This window comes from Lipophrys pholis (assembly GCF_963383615.2).
Source record: "Lipophrys pholis genome assembly, chromosome: 12".
In the NCBI taxonomy this organism is placed as follows: Eukaryota; Metazoa; Chordata; class Actinopteri; order Blenniiformes; family Blenniidae; genus Lipophrys; species Lipophrys pholis.
This window is the reverse complement of record NC_137641.1, coordinates 3593060-3608409: the sequence shown is the minus strand read 5'-3', so window position 1 is coordinate 3608409 and position 15350 is coordinate 3593060. Positions and strand designations below refer to the sequence as shown.

The window sequence follows — 15350 nt, the reverse complement described above, 5'->3', positions numbered from 1 at the left end:
AAGAAAGGGCGGGAAACGTCACTCAGGCCGGCGGGCCGCCGGAGCCTCATCACTTATTTACTTGATCTTTATTCAACCAGCACGCTGCTTTGTTTGACGGGAAAACGGTATCAATGATAACAATCTCAGCACCGGGAGCAGATTAGAGAAATACAATAGAGTACAATGTAATATATTACAATGTATTAGATTACAGCAAAGGAACACAGACGTTACAGTGTTGATTTGTTTTGAGATTTTATTGAACCTACAAATGGAATCATGGCTTGTTTACACGACAACGGCGCTCAGAGCCGCTGAAAACAACTGAACATTTTAAAAAAAACATGGAGCTTTTTGAAAACACTCTGACTCCGTCGCCGTGCAAACAGCGGGATAGCGCAACTTTTTGAAAATGTTCAGGCTTTGTCTCGGAATCAACTGCAGAGATGTTGCTACTGCACATGCGCACTGTAGGAAATGCTTCTTCTGCTTCAATGCGCCACTTTTTAACTCTCCATCTCCATGGAAACGGGAGGAAAACACAACTCTTTGAAAATGTAACTTCTTGAAAATGCTCCGTCTTCATGGAAACACGGGAAAACGCAACTTTTTGAAAATGTTCAGGCTTTGTCTCGGGATCAACTGCAGAGATGTTGCTACTGCACATGTGCTCCACAGAAATGGAGGGAAACGCAGCTTTTTCAAAATTCTCAGTGGAAAAGGTGGTAAATGCAACTTTTCAGAAACATTGCACTGCACATGCTTATAGTTCATAGAATGACATGTTCTCTGCTGTGTGTGTGTGTGGTTTAATTATTAAATACAACCAATAGCGCCAACTAGTGGACTGACATGCTCACTACATCGTTTTCAGTGCTTCTGCTGTTTGTGTAAACGCATTTTTCAACGTTTTCCAGAAACTTTTCAGAAACAGAAAGGCAGAGAAAACCTGAGTTTGGGAGGAAACACAAACTCCACCTGGGAACTGAGCGGTTTAACTCTGAGCAGCTCACACACCTGTCCTGGGACCTGGAGCTGACAGACAATGGCAGGGATCATCCGGTGGAACTCACCCGGCCCTTCTCGAACTTGTTCAGGTTGTTGGACTTCCTGAGCCGACGTTCCCCCGTGTCCCCCGTCTCTCCATAGACGTTTATGAAGACGTTGGCGTCCGTCCCGGCGCCGAACATCGTCCCAGTGAACACGTGAACCTCATAGGAATTCACTGAAACAAAGCCGATGACGTTACCAAATTGCACGCAGCGGCATTTTGCTGAATTTGTGGTTGACCGGTCTCCGCTCACTCTCCAGGTCCTCGTTGTCCTCCGTCAACAACTCCACCACGATCTCGCTGTCCTCCTCGTCTTTGGCCAGCCAGCGGCTGCAGGGGAACCTGAAAGTCTCCACCACCTCCTGCAGCTCCTCCACCATCTCCACCTCCTCCTCCTCCTCCTTCTTCTTCTTCTTCTTGTCCTTCTTCTTGTCCTTCTTGGGAGCCTCCTGCTTCTTCACCTCCACCTGGACCATGGCCGTCGTCAGCCGCTTGACGTCCACCGTCTCCAGGAACCAGCCGTCGCCGATGCCTCTGCCGTCGTGGTAGATGCGCATCTTGTAGATCTTACCCACATCTTGAGCTTCAATCTGGGAAAAGGAGGAAGAGAAAAGTTCCAAAACAACAATCACAAACCATGAAGATCAACCTTTTAGCTTCGTCTTGAAGAAAATATGAAAAAAAGAAAAAACTTCTTAAAGGCTCATATTCTGCTAAATCCACTTCCTAAAGGTTCTCCAACAGTTCTAATGGTCCCCATACCTGGACTGATGCCCCAGAAGTGAAGACAGTCTGTCCTCTCTCTCTCTGGCTTGTTTCAGGTTATAAAAAGTGTGTTGCTCCAACCAGCCAATCAGAAATCAAACCCTATATAGTGTCATCGGGGGTTTAGCCAATCCCAATCAAGGTAGGCCCTCCCTTTGACTCCTCCCACAATTAGGCAGCTTTGCTCTGGCACATGGCACCACGAGAGGAAGTACTTCCTCCTCTTCCCAAGATGGGCATGTGTGGGCGGAGCCAGTCCAGCTCACACAGACACAGCAGATTCTGAATGCAGCTCCTATGATCCAAGATTCAAATGGAGGAAAATCAAGGAGGAGCTAGAAACTTAGAATACTGAAGGTTTCTGGAGCGACCAGACCAGGAGGAGGAGGAGAACAGCTGGAGGACAGGAGAACTTTAATCTATAGCTAAACTCTCTCGCTCTCTAAAGCAGACGCTGATGTGTGAAGCTACACCTGGAAACTGGACCGGACTTTCCAAACCAAACCTGGACTAAGAGTTTAAATGTGTCATATCATCCAGCTTTTCAACACGTTCACATGGTCTCCTTGGTCCAGAAACCTTGTATAAAGTCTATTGTGTGTGTGATTTCATGATCAAATAGAACCCACTAGTGGCCCAACACACTATCTACATCATTTTCAGTGTTTCTGCCACTCCTGTGTAAACAGACGTCGTTTTGAAGAAACTTTTTTAAAATGAAAAGTGCTGCAAAAAGAGTGTGGGAGAAAATGCAAACGCCACCTTATAATTTTATGTTACAACCAGAAATTAGCGCTTGTAACATAAAATGATTGGCTCTTCGTATGTCACTCGACCTCTTTGAACAATACAAGGACTTTTTAATTCAGACACAAACTTTTAAAAATAAATCCAGGCTCTTCAAATTAAACTTTACTCTTTGAATGAGACTCTGCGGTCCACAATGAGGATTTAAACTGGAGCCGAAACGAAATCCTTGGGAATAAAAAGGATTTCATTAAAGATTCAGGCCCCGTTTACACAACAACGGAGCCACTGAAAACGCAACTTTTTGAAAATGTTCCACCTCCGTCTCCCTGGAAATGGGGAAGAGACGGCGCTTTGTCAGTTTAGATGTTGTGTAAATGGGACATTGGTTAAAAACAGCAGCACAGACTCTCCAGAGTGTTGAAGCTTAAAGGAACCTTGAAGATTTCCGTGGTTCCTCGTTCAAAGTTGTTGGAGCGGCTTTTCAGCGGGAGGACTTCTGTTTTTCCGTCGTCGCCGTAAATCTGACAGAAGACGTTGGCGTTGGTTCCACCAGCTCGTACGTCACCTGTGACCACCGTTACTTCGTAGTTGATCACTGAAATAGAAAAGAAATATACGGATAAGCTTTGAATAATACAAACTTCATTCTGATGCACTTGAAGACTATTGCGCTGCTTCTCTTTGAGATTTACAGTTTTCAATGTCCAGGATCTCGCTGGGATAGATCTCCACCTCCACTTTCCCATCGGCCTCATCCTTGCAGAGCCAGCGGTGGCTGGGGAACATGTACTGCTTCCCGTGAACCGGCACCGAGAGCTGCACGCTGTCCAGGAACCATCCGGCCCTCAGGCCCTCGTTGGTGTGACCAATCAAAAGACGGTTTATCTGCAAGCACATTCGCCAGAAAAACGGAATTCAAGCTGCAAGAAGCAACGAACGGGCCCGCATGATGAAGTTCGTGTACGTCAGAATATGACACCATTGACTTTATGTATATTTTCCGTTACGTTTCCAGGTGGCGCTGTGGAGCCATGTTGCCCTGCTCTTCTTCTTCTTCTTCACCATCTGGGTTTAACAGCAGTTAATAACAGCATCTGGGAAGTTGCACTACCGCCATCTGCTGGTTTTACATATTTCTGAATTTTATGCCATATTTCGTGAGTTGTTAAACATGTTCAGGCACAGAACGAGGCAGTTTAGCATAACGAAAACCATAGCGCCGCCATAGACACCCCCCGAACACACGTCAACAATATTCACAGTACGTCATAACTAATGGCCTCGAGGCTGTGCGGGTCAACCATCTGGGATTCATGGCTGAAAGAATAAAAGAGATATTTCCTTGTGCCATCAGGTGGCGCTATGTGTTCAAGGCTGCACCTTCAAGAGAAGCTGGGTGAGGATTGGACAATGTTCGAGGCCCCAGAGGTTCCAGAACAAGCTATTTTAGCACATTGTGACAGTTGGGACATAATGATGGATCGACCAAAGTCCAGAAAACGTTCAAGAACGTGACCAAAGCAAAGAGCATGCTGCAGACCTGACCTGTCCAATGTCGAAGGTGTCGATGGTGAAGATGTCCGTGCGGCCCGTCTCGAAGTAGTTCCTGAGGTCGTTGTCGGAGACGGCCAGGATCATCTTGTTGGTGTCGCCCTTCTCGCCGTACAGCTTGACAAACACCTTGGAGTCGGAGCTGGCTCCGTTCACGTTGCCCGTCTTGATGGCGATGTGGTAGCCGACGTCTGAGCGGGAGGAGATCGGCAGACTTTCAAGTGGTGAAAACTCAGTCCCCATGTGTCTCTTGTTACTCACTGAATAGACGCACGCCGTCTCCAGCTGGAACCAACTCGCGGACGATCTGCCCGTCATCCTCGTTCCGGTCCAGCCACCTGAGGAATGGCGTGAACAGGTCATGTGATCGACAAATACAGCTAAAGGAGAAGTTGGATCAGATCGTTTAGACAAACCAGGGAAAACAACAGAGAGCTGACTGTCTCTCCATCCTTCTTTTTCTTTCTTTCTTTCGTTCTTTCTTTCTTTCTGTCACGTGTGGACGTGTGTTTGAGAGAGAGCGATTTATTATTGAAAACAAAAGTTTGCTTGTTTGTGTTTTCTTTTTCTGACTGTGTGTTTTTGTATGATCCTTCCATGTGTTGTTACTGTAGTTTTAACATTTTTCCGTGTCTCAATGCCGGGATGGCGTCCTCTGAGACGTCTCCCGCGTCGCTGAGACATGGAGTCCGGTTGGTGCCGCAGCCCCGCTCCACCGTGCTGCAGGTGCTGCAGGTGGTTGGGGAGAGGGGCGGATGTGAGAGCTTCACCTACGCTTCCAGACTGAATAAGGCAGTGGTGGGGTTTTTTAAGGACCCAAAGTGTGTGGCGGATTTAATCGAAAGCGGAGTTGTCATCAACGATGAGTTCATCCAGGTGTCCCCGCTGGCTGGACCGTCCACACGGATCACCGTGTCCGGAGTTTGCGAGTGGTTTCCGTACTGTTGGTCTGTTGTCCAGTCTCTGCGGAGGCAGGTCTTCATGTTTCTGGACTCTCCGATTCCGTGTGAAGCATGAGGAGGGTGTGTATATGATGTATGCAAACTCTTCTGAGTGTGGAGGGCTGGGCCAGAAAATGATTGCTAGTCCGCGGCAGCAAAACGCTGTGAGAGACGGCAGTACTGACAGCGGAGAGCCGAGCGTTGAAGCGGCTCCGGGGGACTCCGGGGCGGCGGGTCGCCCTGCCGGCCCTGCCCCCGCGGGTGCGTGGGGTCCTCGGGGTTCTGCTGCTACTGACTCTGGTGTTTCTAAAGCTGAGTCGGTGCAGAAGGAGAGAAGGGCAGAGGGAGTGCAGGAGAGAACGGTGATGAGGGAAGAGGATGACAATGAAACTGAAAGTGTGGAAAAAAATGAAGTACTAGAAAATGCAGGAAAAGCTGAGGCTGGTACTGAGGACCAGGTGACTGAGGACCAGGTGACTGAGGACCAGGTGACTGAGGAGCAGGTTACTGAGGACCAGGTGACTGAGGACCAGGTGAGGACTGATATGGAGCAGTGTGTGGAGATGGAGGAGGCACTGCAGACCCTGAGTGGTCAGACAGCAGAGCAGCAGGCGGCTCCAGAGGCTGGAGAACTGGACTCAGAGGAGGAGATTGACTCTGATACTACATCGCTTGAAGGCAGTGTCTCTCAGAACGCTGGTATTTATTCCGTGGATGAGATCATTGAGTTTCTGGAGGGTTGCTGTGGCCGGCCAGTTTATGTGAGGAGTTATTTCCCCAATGCAGAGAAGTCCATGAGCGCTCTTCAGAAATCGGTGAGCACAGAAGTGCTGGATGAGAAAAAGCACATCGTTGACGTAGTGTTTTAGCAGGAGATGGAACCAGACTGGGGTTTGTGGAGGAAAGGCCAGCATGTACTGAGCCATGGCTCCAATCTTAGTGCTGGAGGTGCCGTCTGTTTTTCTCTTAATCTGAATGTAAAGATTTGATCAAGTTTAGAAATAGTTTTAATGGTCACAGTGAAAATCCCTGATTTCAGTTTTTGCCTCATTAATGTGTTTTTACCAAGAGGTGGTGCAGAGCGTCTGTACCAAGAGGTGGTGCAGAGCGTCTGTACCAAGAGGTGGTGCAGAGCGTATGTACCAAGAGGTGGTGCAGAGCGTCTGGCTCTGTCTCCGGCTGCCGGATGGGCGGCTGACCTCTGACCCCGCTGAGATGAGGAGGCCTGCTGTGGCCTGTTTGGAGCGGAGGACTGTGATGGGGATGCTGCTGCTGAGCTGCTGCAAAATCTGCCCCAGCTGAGTCCAGAGGACCGTCACGTTCTGAGTCCAGAGGACCGTCACTTCCAGAGTCCAGAGGACCGTCACGTCCAGAGTCCAGAGGACCGTCACCTCCAGAGTCCAGAAGACCGTCACGTCCTGAGTCCAGACCTCTCTTTGGAGGAACTGAGTGCTGCAGTGTCACATATGGCCTCTGGGAAGTCTCCAGGCCTTGATGGACTCCCCCCAGAGTTCTATAAACATTTCTGGAGCCTGCTCGGAGGTGACCTGTTGGACGTTTATAGAGACTCTTTTAAGAAGGGGACCCTTCCTGCTTCCTGTCGCCATGCGGTGATCTCCCTGCTGCCTAAGAAGGGGGACGTGACCCTGCTGAAGAACTGGAGACCTGGAACTCTTCTATGCACAGACTATAAATTATTGTCCAAAGCTCTGTCCAACAAACTAAAAGTTTTTATCGACCTTTTAATTGGCAGAGAACAATCTTACTGTGTCCCTGACAGGTCAATACATGATCATTTGTTTTTAATGAGAGACATTTGTGAGTGCTGTAAATTGTAGAACCTGAACTGCCGTGTTCATCACTCTTTTTTGTTTTCGACACTGCAGGCTGTTGGGGTTGGACAATTGTTTGTGTCATGGATAAAGTTGTACAGCCAAGCATCATGTGTGATTAAGGTGGGGGAGGGCTGAGCTGTCCTGTAGCTGTCCATTGAGGCTTCTGATAGGGTTGTCCCATCTCAGGCCAGCTGTACAGTATGGCTGTTGAGACACTACTGCGCAGACTGAGGAACCGGCTGACGGGTCTGTGTCTGCCAACGCCAGCTGCTGAGTCCAAGGTGGTTGTGTCGGCTTACATGGACGAGAAAGCCTCTTCAGCCAGGGTGAACTGGGAGAAGAGTGAGGCGTTTTTCGTGGGACGCTGGAGTCCTCAGGACACTCCTGACCTCCCTGGACGTCTCAAGTGGGGGACAACAGGCATAAAAGCCTTGGGTGTGTGGTTGGGAAATGAGAACAGAGAGAAGCAGAACTTCTGTGCACCTGGTCCAGTGCTGGACCAGGTGCAGGTCAGGTTGTCTAAATGGAAATGGGTTCTACCACAGCTGTCCTCCGGGGGAAGAACTCTCATAGTCAACAATCTGGTCGCCTCGTCTCTGTGGCACAAACTCAAAGTCCTGGTCCCTCCACCAGGCCTCCTAGAAAGACTGCAGAGTTCTGGTGGACTTTGTTTGGTCTGGCCGGCACTGGGTGCGAGCGTCGGTCCTGTATCTCCCTGTGGCAGAGCGGGGGCAGGGCCTCATAGACACCGTCTCCAGAACTGTGGCCTTCAGACTGCAGGGTCTGCAGAGGCTGCTCTGTGGCTCTTCTGTCTGGACGCCAAGCCTGGGCTGTGGGTCTTTGAAGAACCTCTGCTCCATAACTGCCTGATCTCCACCGCGACTTCTCCTCAGCCACCTTGAGAAGCAGCTCACTGATGCAGGGATCACAAAGGTGGTCCATCCAGCTCGGACAGACACACAGCAGCTAACAGAGATGATGGGGGTCCGGTCCAGCAGAGTGGTCCAGCATCTGGTGGAGGAGGTGTGACAGTCGCTTCCTGCTCCTCAGGACAAGGATCAGCTGACCAGTGGAGTAGAGGAGAAGATTATGTCTTCCCCTCCCTGAAGGTTCGTCCTGCTGTGGGAGAATGGGAGGAGGGGGGGAAACTACTGACCATTAAAACTCCAAGACTGGTCCTCTTCCAGTCCTCTTCCAGTCCTCTTCCATTCCTGCCCTGGGAAGGAGCTGCACAGCAGCTGTGTGAAGGTCCTGAATCTGCAGTCGCTGGCTGGAGTGAGGGAGTCCAGGTGGACTGGTTTGTTTGGTGGTGATTCTTCCCCTAGAGGGAGCTGGTGGGTCCTGTACAAACTCCCCCCTGTGGAGGGTGATACCTGGAGCTGTAGCTACGAACAGATACAGAGCCTGCCTGGTTCCAAGCTCTGGGGAGAACCGCTCTGTTGGTTCAGAGCCTGAAACTTTAGAACATCTAGTGGTGTCCTGTTCTTTACAGGGTTCTACGAAGGCTGGAGGCTCTGGGAGAGGGTTCCTCTGTCCCCTTTCTGTTTTTAGTCCAAAGTACACCAAAAAAAAAAGGGAACATTGGTCTTATTGAATTTTATCTTTGATGTGCAAAACTTGATATTTGGCGAAGCAGGAGAAACCAGGTTTCAGCAGGAGGAACCAAGTAATCAGCAGGAGGAACCAGGTTTCAGCAGGAGGAACCAGGTAATCAGCAGGAGGAACCAGGTTTCAGCAGGAGGAACCAGGTTTCAGCAGGAGGAACCAGGTTTCAGCAGAAGGAACCAGGTTTCAGTAGGAGGAACCAGGTTTCAGCAGGAGGAACCAGGTTTTAAGCAGGTGGAACCAGGTTTCAGCAGGAGGAACCAGGTAATCAGCAGGAGGAACCAGGTTTCAGCAGAAGGAACCAGGTTTTAGTGGGAGGAACCAGGTTTCAGCAGGAGGAACCAGGTTTTAAGCAGGTGGAACCAGGTTTCAGCAGGAGGAACCAGGTAATCAGCAGGAGGAACCAGGTTTCAGCAGAAGGAACCAGGTTTTAGTAGGAAGAACCAGGTTTTAAGCAGGTGGAACCAGGTTTCAGCAGGAGGAACCAGGTAATCAGCAGGAGGAACCAGGTTTCAGCAGAAGGAACCAGGTTTTAGTAGGAAGAACCAGGTTTTAAGCAGGAGGAACCAGGTAATCAGCAGGAGGAAGCAGGTGCTCCGTGGTGAGGGGGACTGTCTGATCATGAATGTTTAACATTATATGTGATCTTGTGTTGATTGTATAGCTGATCACAGTGTGAGACCACTTTGTGGTTCCACACTGTGTTGGTCTAGATATTATTCTTCTCTTTTGTGAGGACGAGGAGGATAAACATGTAAATGAGTGATTTTTGTGTTTTTTTGAATAAAGGGTTTTTCAAGTCAGGTATTTCTTTCTTTCTTTCTTTCTTTCTTTCTTTCTTTCTTTCTTTCTACTGAGTCTACATTCATCTAATTTAATCTATCTATCCATCGTTCCTTCTCTCTCCCTCTCTATCTCCCCTCTCTCTCTCTCCCTCCCTCTCTCTCTCACTCCCTCCCTCTCTCTGTCTCTACCCCGTCTCTCTCCCTTTCTAGATCTCCCTCTCCCCCTCCCCATCTCTCTCCCTCTCCCCTCTCTCTCTCTCCCTCTCTCTATCCACCCCTCTCTCTCTCTCCCTTTCTCCCTCTCTCTCTCCCCCCCTCTCTCTGCCCCTCTCTCTCCATCTCTCTCTCCCTCTCCCCTCTCTCTCTCTCCCTCTCTCTATCCACCCCTCTCTCTGCCCCTCTCTCTCCATCTCTCTCTCCCTCTCCCCTCTCCCCCCCCCTCTCTGCCCCTCTCTCTCCATCTCTCTCTCCCTTTCTCCCTCTCTCTCTCCCCCCTCTCTCTCCGCCCCTCTCTCTCTCTCCCTTTCTCCCTCTCTCTCTCTCCCCCCTCTCTCTCCGCCCCTCTCTCTCCCTCTCTCTCTCCCTCTCCCTCTCCCCACCTCTCTCCCCCTCTCTCTCTCCACCCCTCTCTCTCTCTCTCTCCCTCATCCCTCCTCTTTAAGAAGCTCAGTCTATTCGTCACATTTCCCAGAATAAAGGAGGGTCTGCAGGTTGGGGTCCTGGTCTGCTCAGAGTCTGCAGGTTGGGGTCCTGGTCTGCTCAGAGTCTGCAGTAAGCCAACAAAGCCTTTCCAGTGAAGCAGAGGGAGACAGACGGACAGGAGGAGGCTGTCTCCAGAAGTAACGCTGCACCGCCGCTCCTCTCCAGTTTCACACTGAGCAGCTTGACCACATGCATTTAGTGTCCATTTGTAACAGCAAACTAATCCATCAGCCTGACGGCTTCAACAACAGGCAGCGGAGAGCGAGTGAACGTTGGTGTGGTCAACTTACATCCATTAGGAGGCTTTCAGAGCGCTGAGCACCACGTTTCCTGATCGCCAAGCAAACAGAAGATACATCCTTCGAGCTGGGTGGTGGGATGTGCACAAGCTATGACTCTGCAGCCACACTGGAGCATGTTAAAAAACTAGATTTGTCTGATTCCTACTGAGAATAATTGAAAGCACTGAAAATCGAATAAACCAATTATTACTGTTAGTGTCGACAGGGGTGATCAAGATCTGGCCAGAGGTTTAAAACCGGTCCAGCAGAATGTCCACTACAGTATATTAGAAAATACTGAGAGTTTTACCATAAAAACTCAATCCTGCTTAGTTTATTTAGTGATAATTGCAGTTTTTTTAGTCGGAGTCGAAGACATAGGAAATAACTTTAAAGTTCTCCTGTCCTCCTCCTGTTCTCCTCCTCCTCCTCCTCCTCCTCCTCTTCACCTCGTCCTCCTGGTCTGGTTGGTCCAGAAACCTTCAGTATTCTAAGTTTCTAGCTCCTCCTTGATTTTCCTCATTTGAATATTGGATCATAGGAGCTACATTCAGAATCTGCTGTGTCTGTGTGAGCTGGACTGGCTCCGCCCACACATGCCCATCTTGGGAAGAGGAGGAAGTACTTCCTCTCGTGGTGCCATGTGCCAGAGCAGAGCTGCCTAATTGTGGGAGGAGTCAAAGGGAGGGCCTACCTTGATTGGGATTGGCTAAACCCCCGATGACACTATATAGGGTTTGATTTCTGATTGGCTGGTTGGAGCAACACACTTTTTAAAACCTGAAACAAGCCAGGGACAGAGAGGACAGACTGTCTTCACTTCTGGGGCGTCAGTCCAGGTATGGGGACGATTAGTACTGCTGGAGAACCTTTAGGAAGTGGATTTAGTGAGAGGCGTCTGGCTGCAGGACCTCCACTCTCAGGCATTTCGGGTGCAGCCTCCATTGTGAGACTCCCTCCCCTGTCAGACAGGAAATGACGACACATTTAACGTGCAGGCGTGAGCTACATAGCGGTAATTTGCCACTTTTAAATTTCCTGATAAAGTTAAGATTGTATGGTTTCTAGCGTGTGCTCAGCGTTGATATACCGGCCCTAAACTAGCATATATTGTTGATGCCAATAGCAGCGTGCTCCACCAGGGGTTTAGGTTAGGTGTCATTTTAAAGCTGAGTCATGCTAACGGTGGATAGCATCATAGCACCGTAGGTAGAACTTTTTTCAGTACACAAAGTAAAGTAACTGTTGGTATATCCGATGGTGGAAACAGCTTATAAAGAGTACAGCAAGATAAAGCCTCCATGCAGTAGCTGATGCATTGCAATGAAGTAGAAAAGGTGTTTTTCTCAGCTTGTGAAGGTTTTAGAGAAGCGTGGTTCTCACAGGACAGCCAAAGTATCAACAAATCATGTAAAGCAACATGATTCATTACTGTACTTCATATTAGTATCTAAAGTTGTTAAAAATAGTTCAACCTTAATCAGTTGTAGTGAAAAAATTTACATATATCAAATGCAGGAGTAATATTAATCCCGTAGTGATTGAAAAAAGTGGCTGCTTTTAATTTTCTCCTTTATTTAAAGTGATTTTAATTTATATGGGTAAGTGTTTACATTTGCATGTATTCCATAGGGGAAAAGCATCTTTGTGGTTGATCTCCATGACGTACCAAGATGGCTGTTTGTGGAACTGAGTTAGCATCACTAGCATGATAGCCCTGAGCTCATATCGACGCTAATTAGCCTGTCTGGTAGCTACATCACCGTGAAACACTGAGCAGGGAGCGTCTCCATGGCAACCGATTCTGATCTCCTTTGATCTCCTCTATGAAGTGCCTCTCTCATCCGCTTTTTTGGTTTTTTAGGATTTATTCAGAAACAGTTTGTTGTTAACGTCCCAGGATCTCATGGATTGGTCCTTGGTGATGACAAATCATCTCTGAAGATTTCATGGAATTCGGGTGAGTAGTTTTTGTGAAAAATTGGTCAAATATACACACACACACACACACACACACACACACACACACACACACACACACACACACACACACCAATAAATAAATACGCACTGACAGAACATAACCTTCTCGGCCAGCTTTCATTGGCGAAGGGAAAAAAGCAAACATGAGTCTTCTCCTGGTTGTTACCTGTAGCAGGGGAATTCTGTGGCCATGCTCTCCGGCTGACCCTCCTCTCTGACAAGCACCTTGTCCAGGAACCAGCCGCAGCCGCCGCCACGCCCGTCGTGACCCACCCGCACCCGCCGCACCTGGCCGAGCGACACGGCCTCGATGAGAAACTCGTCATGCTGAGGGACGACAGGAAGACGACAAGGTGCTGCGTTACGCTGCACTTTTCCATTCTGTCAGTGTGTTCGCTCCTCGCTGAAGATCCTCACGTTTCCCTTCTCAAACTTGTTGACGTTGTTTTTGCTGGTGATCATGAGTCGCTCGCCCGTGTCTCCAAAGTCTCCCACCACGTTGAGGAAGACGGTAGCATCTGTGCCGCTGCCGCTGACGTTCCCCGTGCAGATAGTGACGCGGTACTTTATCACTGAGGAAAGAAAAGTGCAGCTCGTGATGCCAGGTTTGAAACATGGCCACCGACCGTCCTCGCTGTGTTTCTTACGTGGCAGCGGCTCCTCGATCAACACCCCCATAGCCGGAAGCTCTCTCACAATCTCATTGTCGTCCTCGTTGATGTCCAGCCAGCGGCCGCACTCGAAGGAGTACTTCTCCACGGTCAACGTCTTGAGTAAAGTGACCTGGACAAAGTCAGAGCTTCGTCAGCCGTCAACGATTTCTCTGGTCCATAAACCTCCAGATCAAACAAATCACGACTCCAGCAATCAGCAGCTCGATATATTTATTGCACATTTCATTCAAGCAGCATTCAGGGAAGCAGTCACTGGAATAAAAGCTGTTTTCAAGTGTTTTAGTCGTGAGTCTCCTGCATCATGGCAGCAGCTCAAACACAAAGTGACCACAGCTTCTCTCCTCCAGTGTTCCTCAGAGCTCCGTCCCAGGCCCCATCCTTCTCATTATCCATCGTCTCCCCCTTTTCCATATTTTCTGTAAATACAATATCAAATTCTGCTTTGGAGATGATACTCGGCTCTACCGCTCTACCAAGCATATTCATGTTAAACAATGTTGGTCTGCTGCAACTCCCTGAATGTTTTTTGAATGTTATTTAACTTTATTCGAGCATTTTCATTGTTAACAGTGACTGTTGGGATTGTTGAAATCATGCAGTTTGTAGTCTAAAGGATCTACCATTATTATCATCCACTGTGTGAGAACAGTACAGACTAATACCAGGTCAGCCACCAGGGGTGATTGTGAAATTATATTTAGAAAGTCGTGACAGACAAAACACACCGACGCAGCAGTTAGCTTCACCTTTGCTAAATGCCAGCCAGAGAAGGGATGTCTCTTCTCGTGCCAGATCCGCACTTTCAGCAGCCTCCCGATGTCTGGCATTTCGATCTGCAGTGGCCCCGACAGGAGGGAGTTAGAGGAGAGGAACTTCACCTGGAGGCTCGGTGCCATACATTAACAACAGTGTCACACTTACCATGAATTTATCAAGCTGTGCTTGTTCAAAACTGTCTGAGTTGTTTTCCAGCTTGATCTCATCCGACTTGCCTCTCTCTCCGTAGATCTGCAGGAAGACCTGCGCGTCAGTTCCGGCCCCCTTCACGTCTGAAGTCCAGATCCACAGGGACCAGGGGTATTCTGCACCACACACAGTAGATTCATCAGGCGGCCCTCAGTCATTCATGTAGTGGAATAAAATATAACTTGAATTGTTAAGATTTCAGACGATGCCGCCTACTTTTCTGTTTTTTCTGCCTGAGTGAAACCATCTCGTACAGTTCCCTCTCGATCAGTCCGTCACCCTCGTCCTCGTCCAGCCACATCCCACACTGAAACGTCTGCTCTATGCCCGAGAATGGACAATATATCACCACCTGCACGATGAATGAATGAATGAACAGAAAATAGAGCCCAACTGACATGCACAGGCAGAGATCCGGTGAGTGCTCAACCCTTGGTGGTGGGGGGGGGGGGGGGGGGGGGGGGGGGGGGGGGATATTTGATTGGATTATCCAATGAAAATTCTCAAGTTCTGGGTGTCAATGTTGGAGCGTATTCATGTTAGTCGGTGACATCGCTGTTGATTATCACTAAGCGTTCAGTGAACAAACAATCAAAAATTGACAAATGTTCTTACAAAGCAAACACCTGAACCCGGTATCACCACTTTTCCAACAACCGGCAGTAGCGGCAGGGCGGTGGCGGTGGTAGTGGCGGCGGTGGCAGTGGCGGTGGCAGTGGTGGCAGTAGTGACGATAGTGGCGGCAGTGGCGGCAGTGGCGGCAGTGGCGGCAGTGACGGCGGTGGTGGTGGCAGTAGGGGCGGCAGTGGCTGCGGCAGTGACGGCGGTAGTGGTGGCAGTGGTGGCAGTAGTGACGATAGTGGCGGCAGTGACGGCGGTGGCGGTGGCAGTAGGGGCGGCAGTGGCGGCGGCAGTGACGGCGGTAGTGACGGCGGTAGTGGTGGCAGTGGTGGCAGTGGTGGCAGTGGTGGCGGTAGTGGTGGCAGTGGTGGCGGTGGCGGTGGCAGTGGTGGTGGCAGTGGCGGTGGCAGTGGCGGCAGTAGTGGCGGTAGTGGCGGTAGTGGCGGTAGTGGCGGTAGTGGCAGTAGTGACGGTTAGTGACGGTTAGTGACGGTAATGGCAGTACTGACGGTAGTGACGGTAGTGGCGGCGGTAGTGGCGGTAGTGGCGGTAGTGGCGGTAGTGGCGGTAGTGGCGCGGTGGCAGTGGCGGCAGTAGTGACGGTAGTTACAGTAGTGACGGTAGTGGCGGCGGTGGCGGCGGTGGCGGCGGTAGTGGCGGTAGTGACGGTAGTGACGGTAGTGGTGGCGGCGGCGGCAGTAGTGGCAGAAGTGGCGGTAGTGGCAGTAGTGACGGTAGTGACGGCGGCGGCGGCAGTGGCGGCGGTAGTGGCGATAGTGGCGGTAGTGACGGTAGTGGCGGTAGTGACGGTAGTGGTGGTAGTGACGGCGGCACCACCAGTAACACCAACAGCAGCAA

The 15350-nt window shown here is 49.9% G+C and overlaps 1 protein-coding gene across 1 annotated transcript in view; it reads right to left on the bottom strand.

Moving 5' to 3' along the window:
* The window catches only part of loxhd1a (lipoxygenase homology PLAT domains 1a), a gene marked incomplete at its 5' end in the record, with an annotated part of 56577 nt that overhangs the window by 28181 nt on the left and 13046 nt on the right, over nt 1-15350 (bottom strand). Inside the window, 12 exons of the mRNA XM_080476462.1 lie at nt 1056-1207; nt 1287-1623; nt 2983-3143; nt 3241-3433; nt 4094-4290; nt 4361-4437; nt 12398-12558; nt 12649-12803; nt 12879-13014; nt 13652-13738; nt 13827-13987; nt 14088-14223. Of these exons, the coding sequence (XP_080332588.1) occupies nt 1056-1207; nt 1287-1623; nt 2983-3143; nt 3241-3433; nt 4094-4290; nt 4361-4437; nt 12398-12558; nt 12649-12803; nt 12879-13014; nt 13652-13738; nt 13827-13987; nt 14088-14223 (1953 nt within the window). The remainder of the gene's footprint in view (nt 1-1055; nt 1208-1286; nt 1624-2982; nt 3144-3240; nt 3434-4093; nt 4291-4360; nt 4438-12397; nt 12559-12648; nt 12804-12878; nt 13015-13651; nt 13739-13826; nt 13988-14087; nt 14224-15350) is intronic.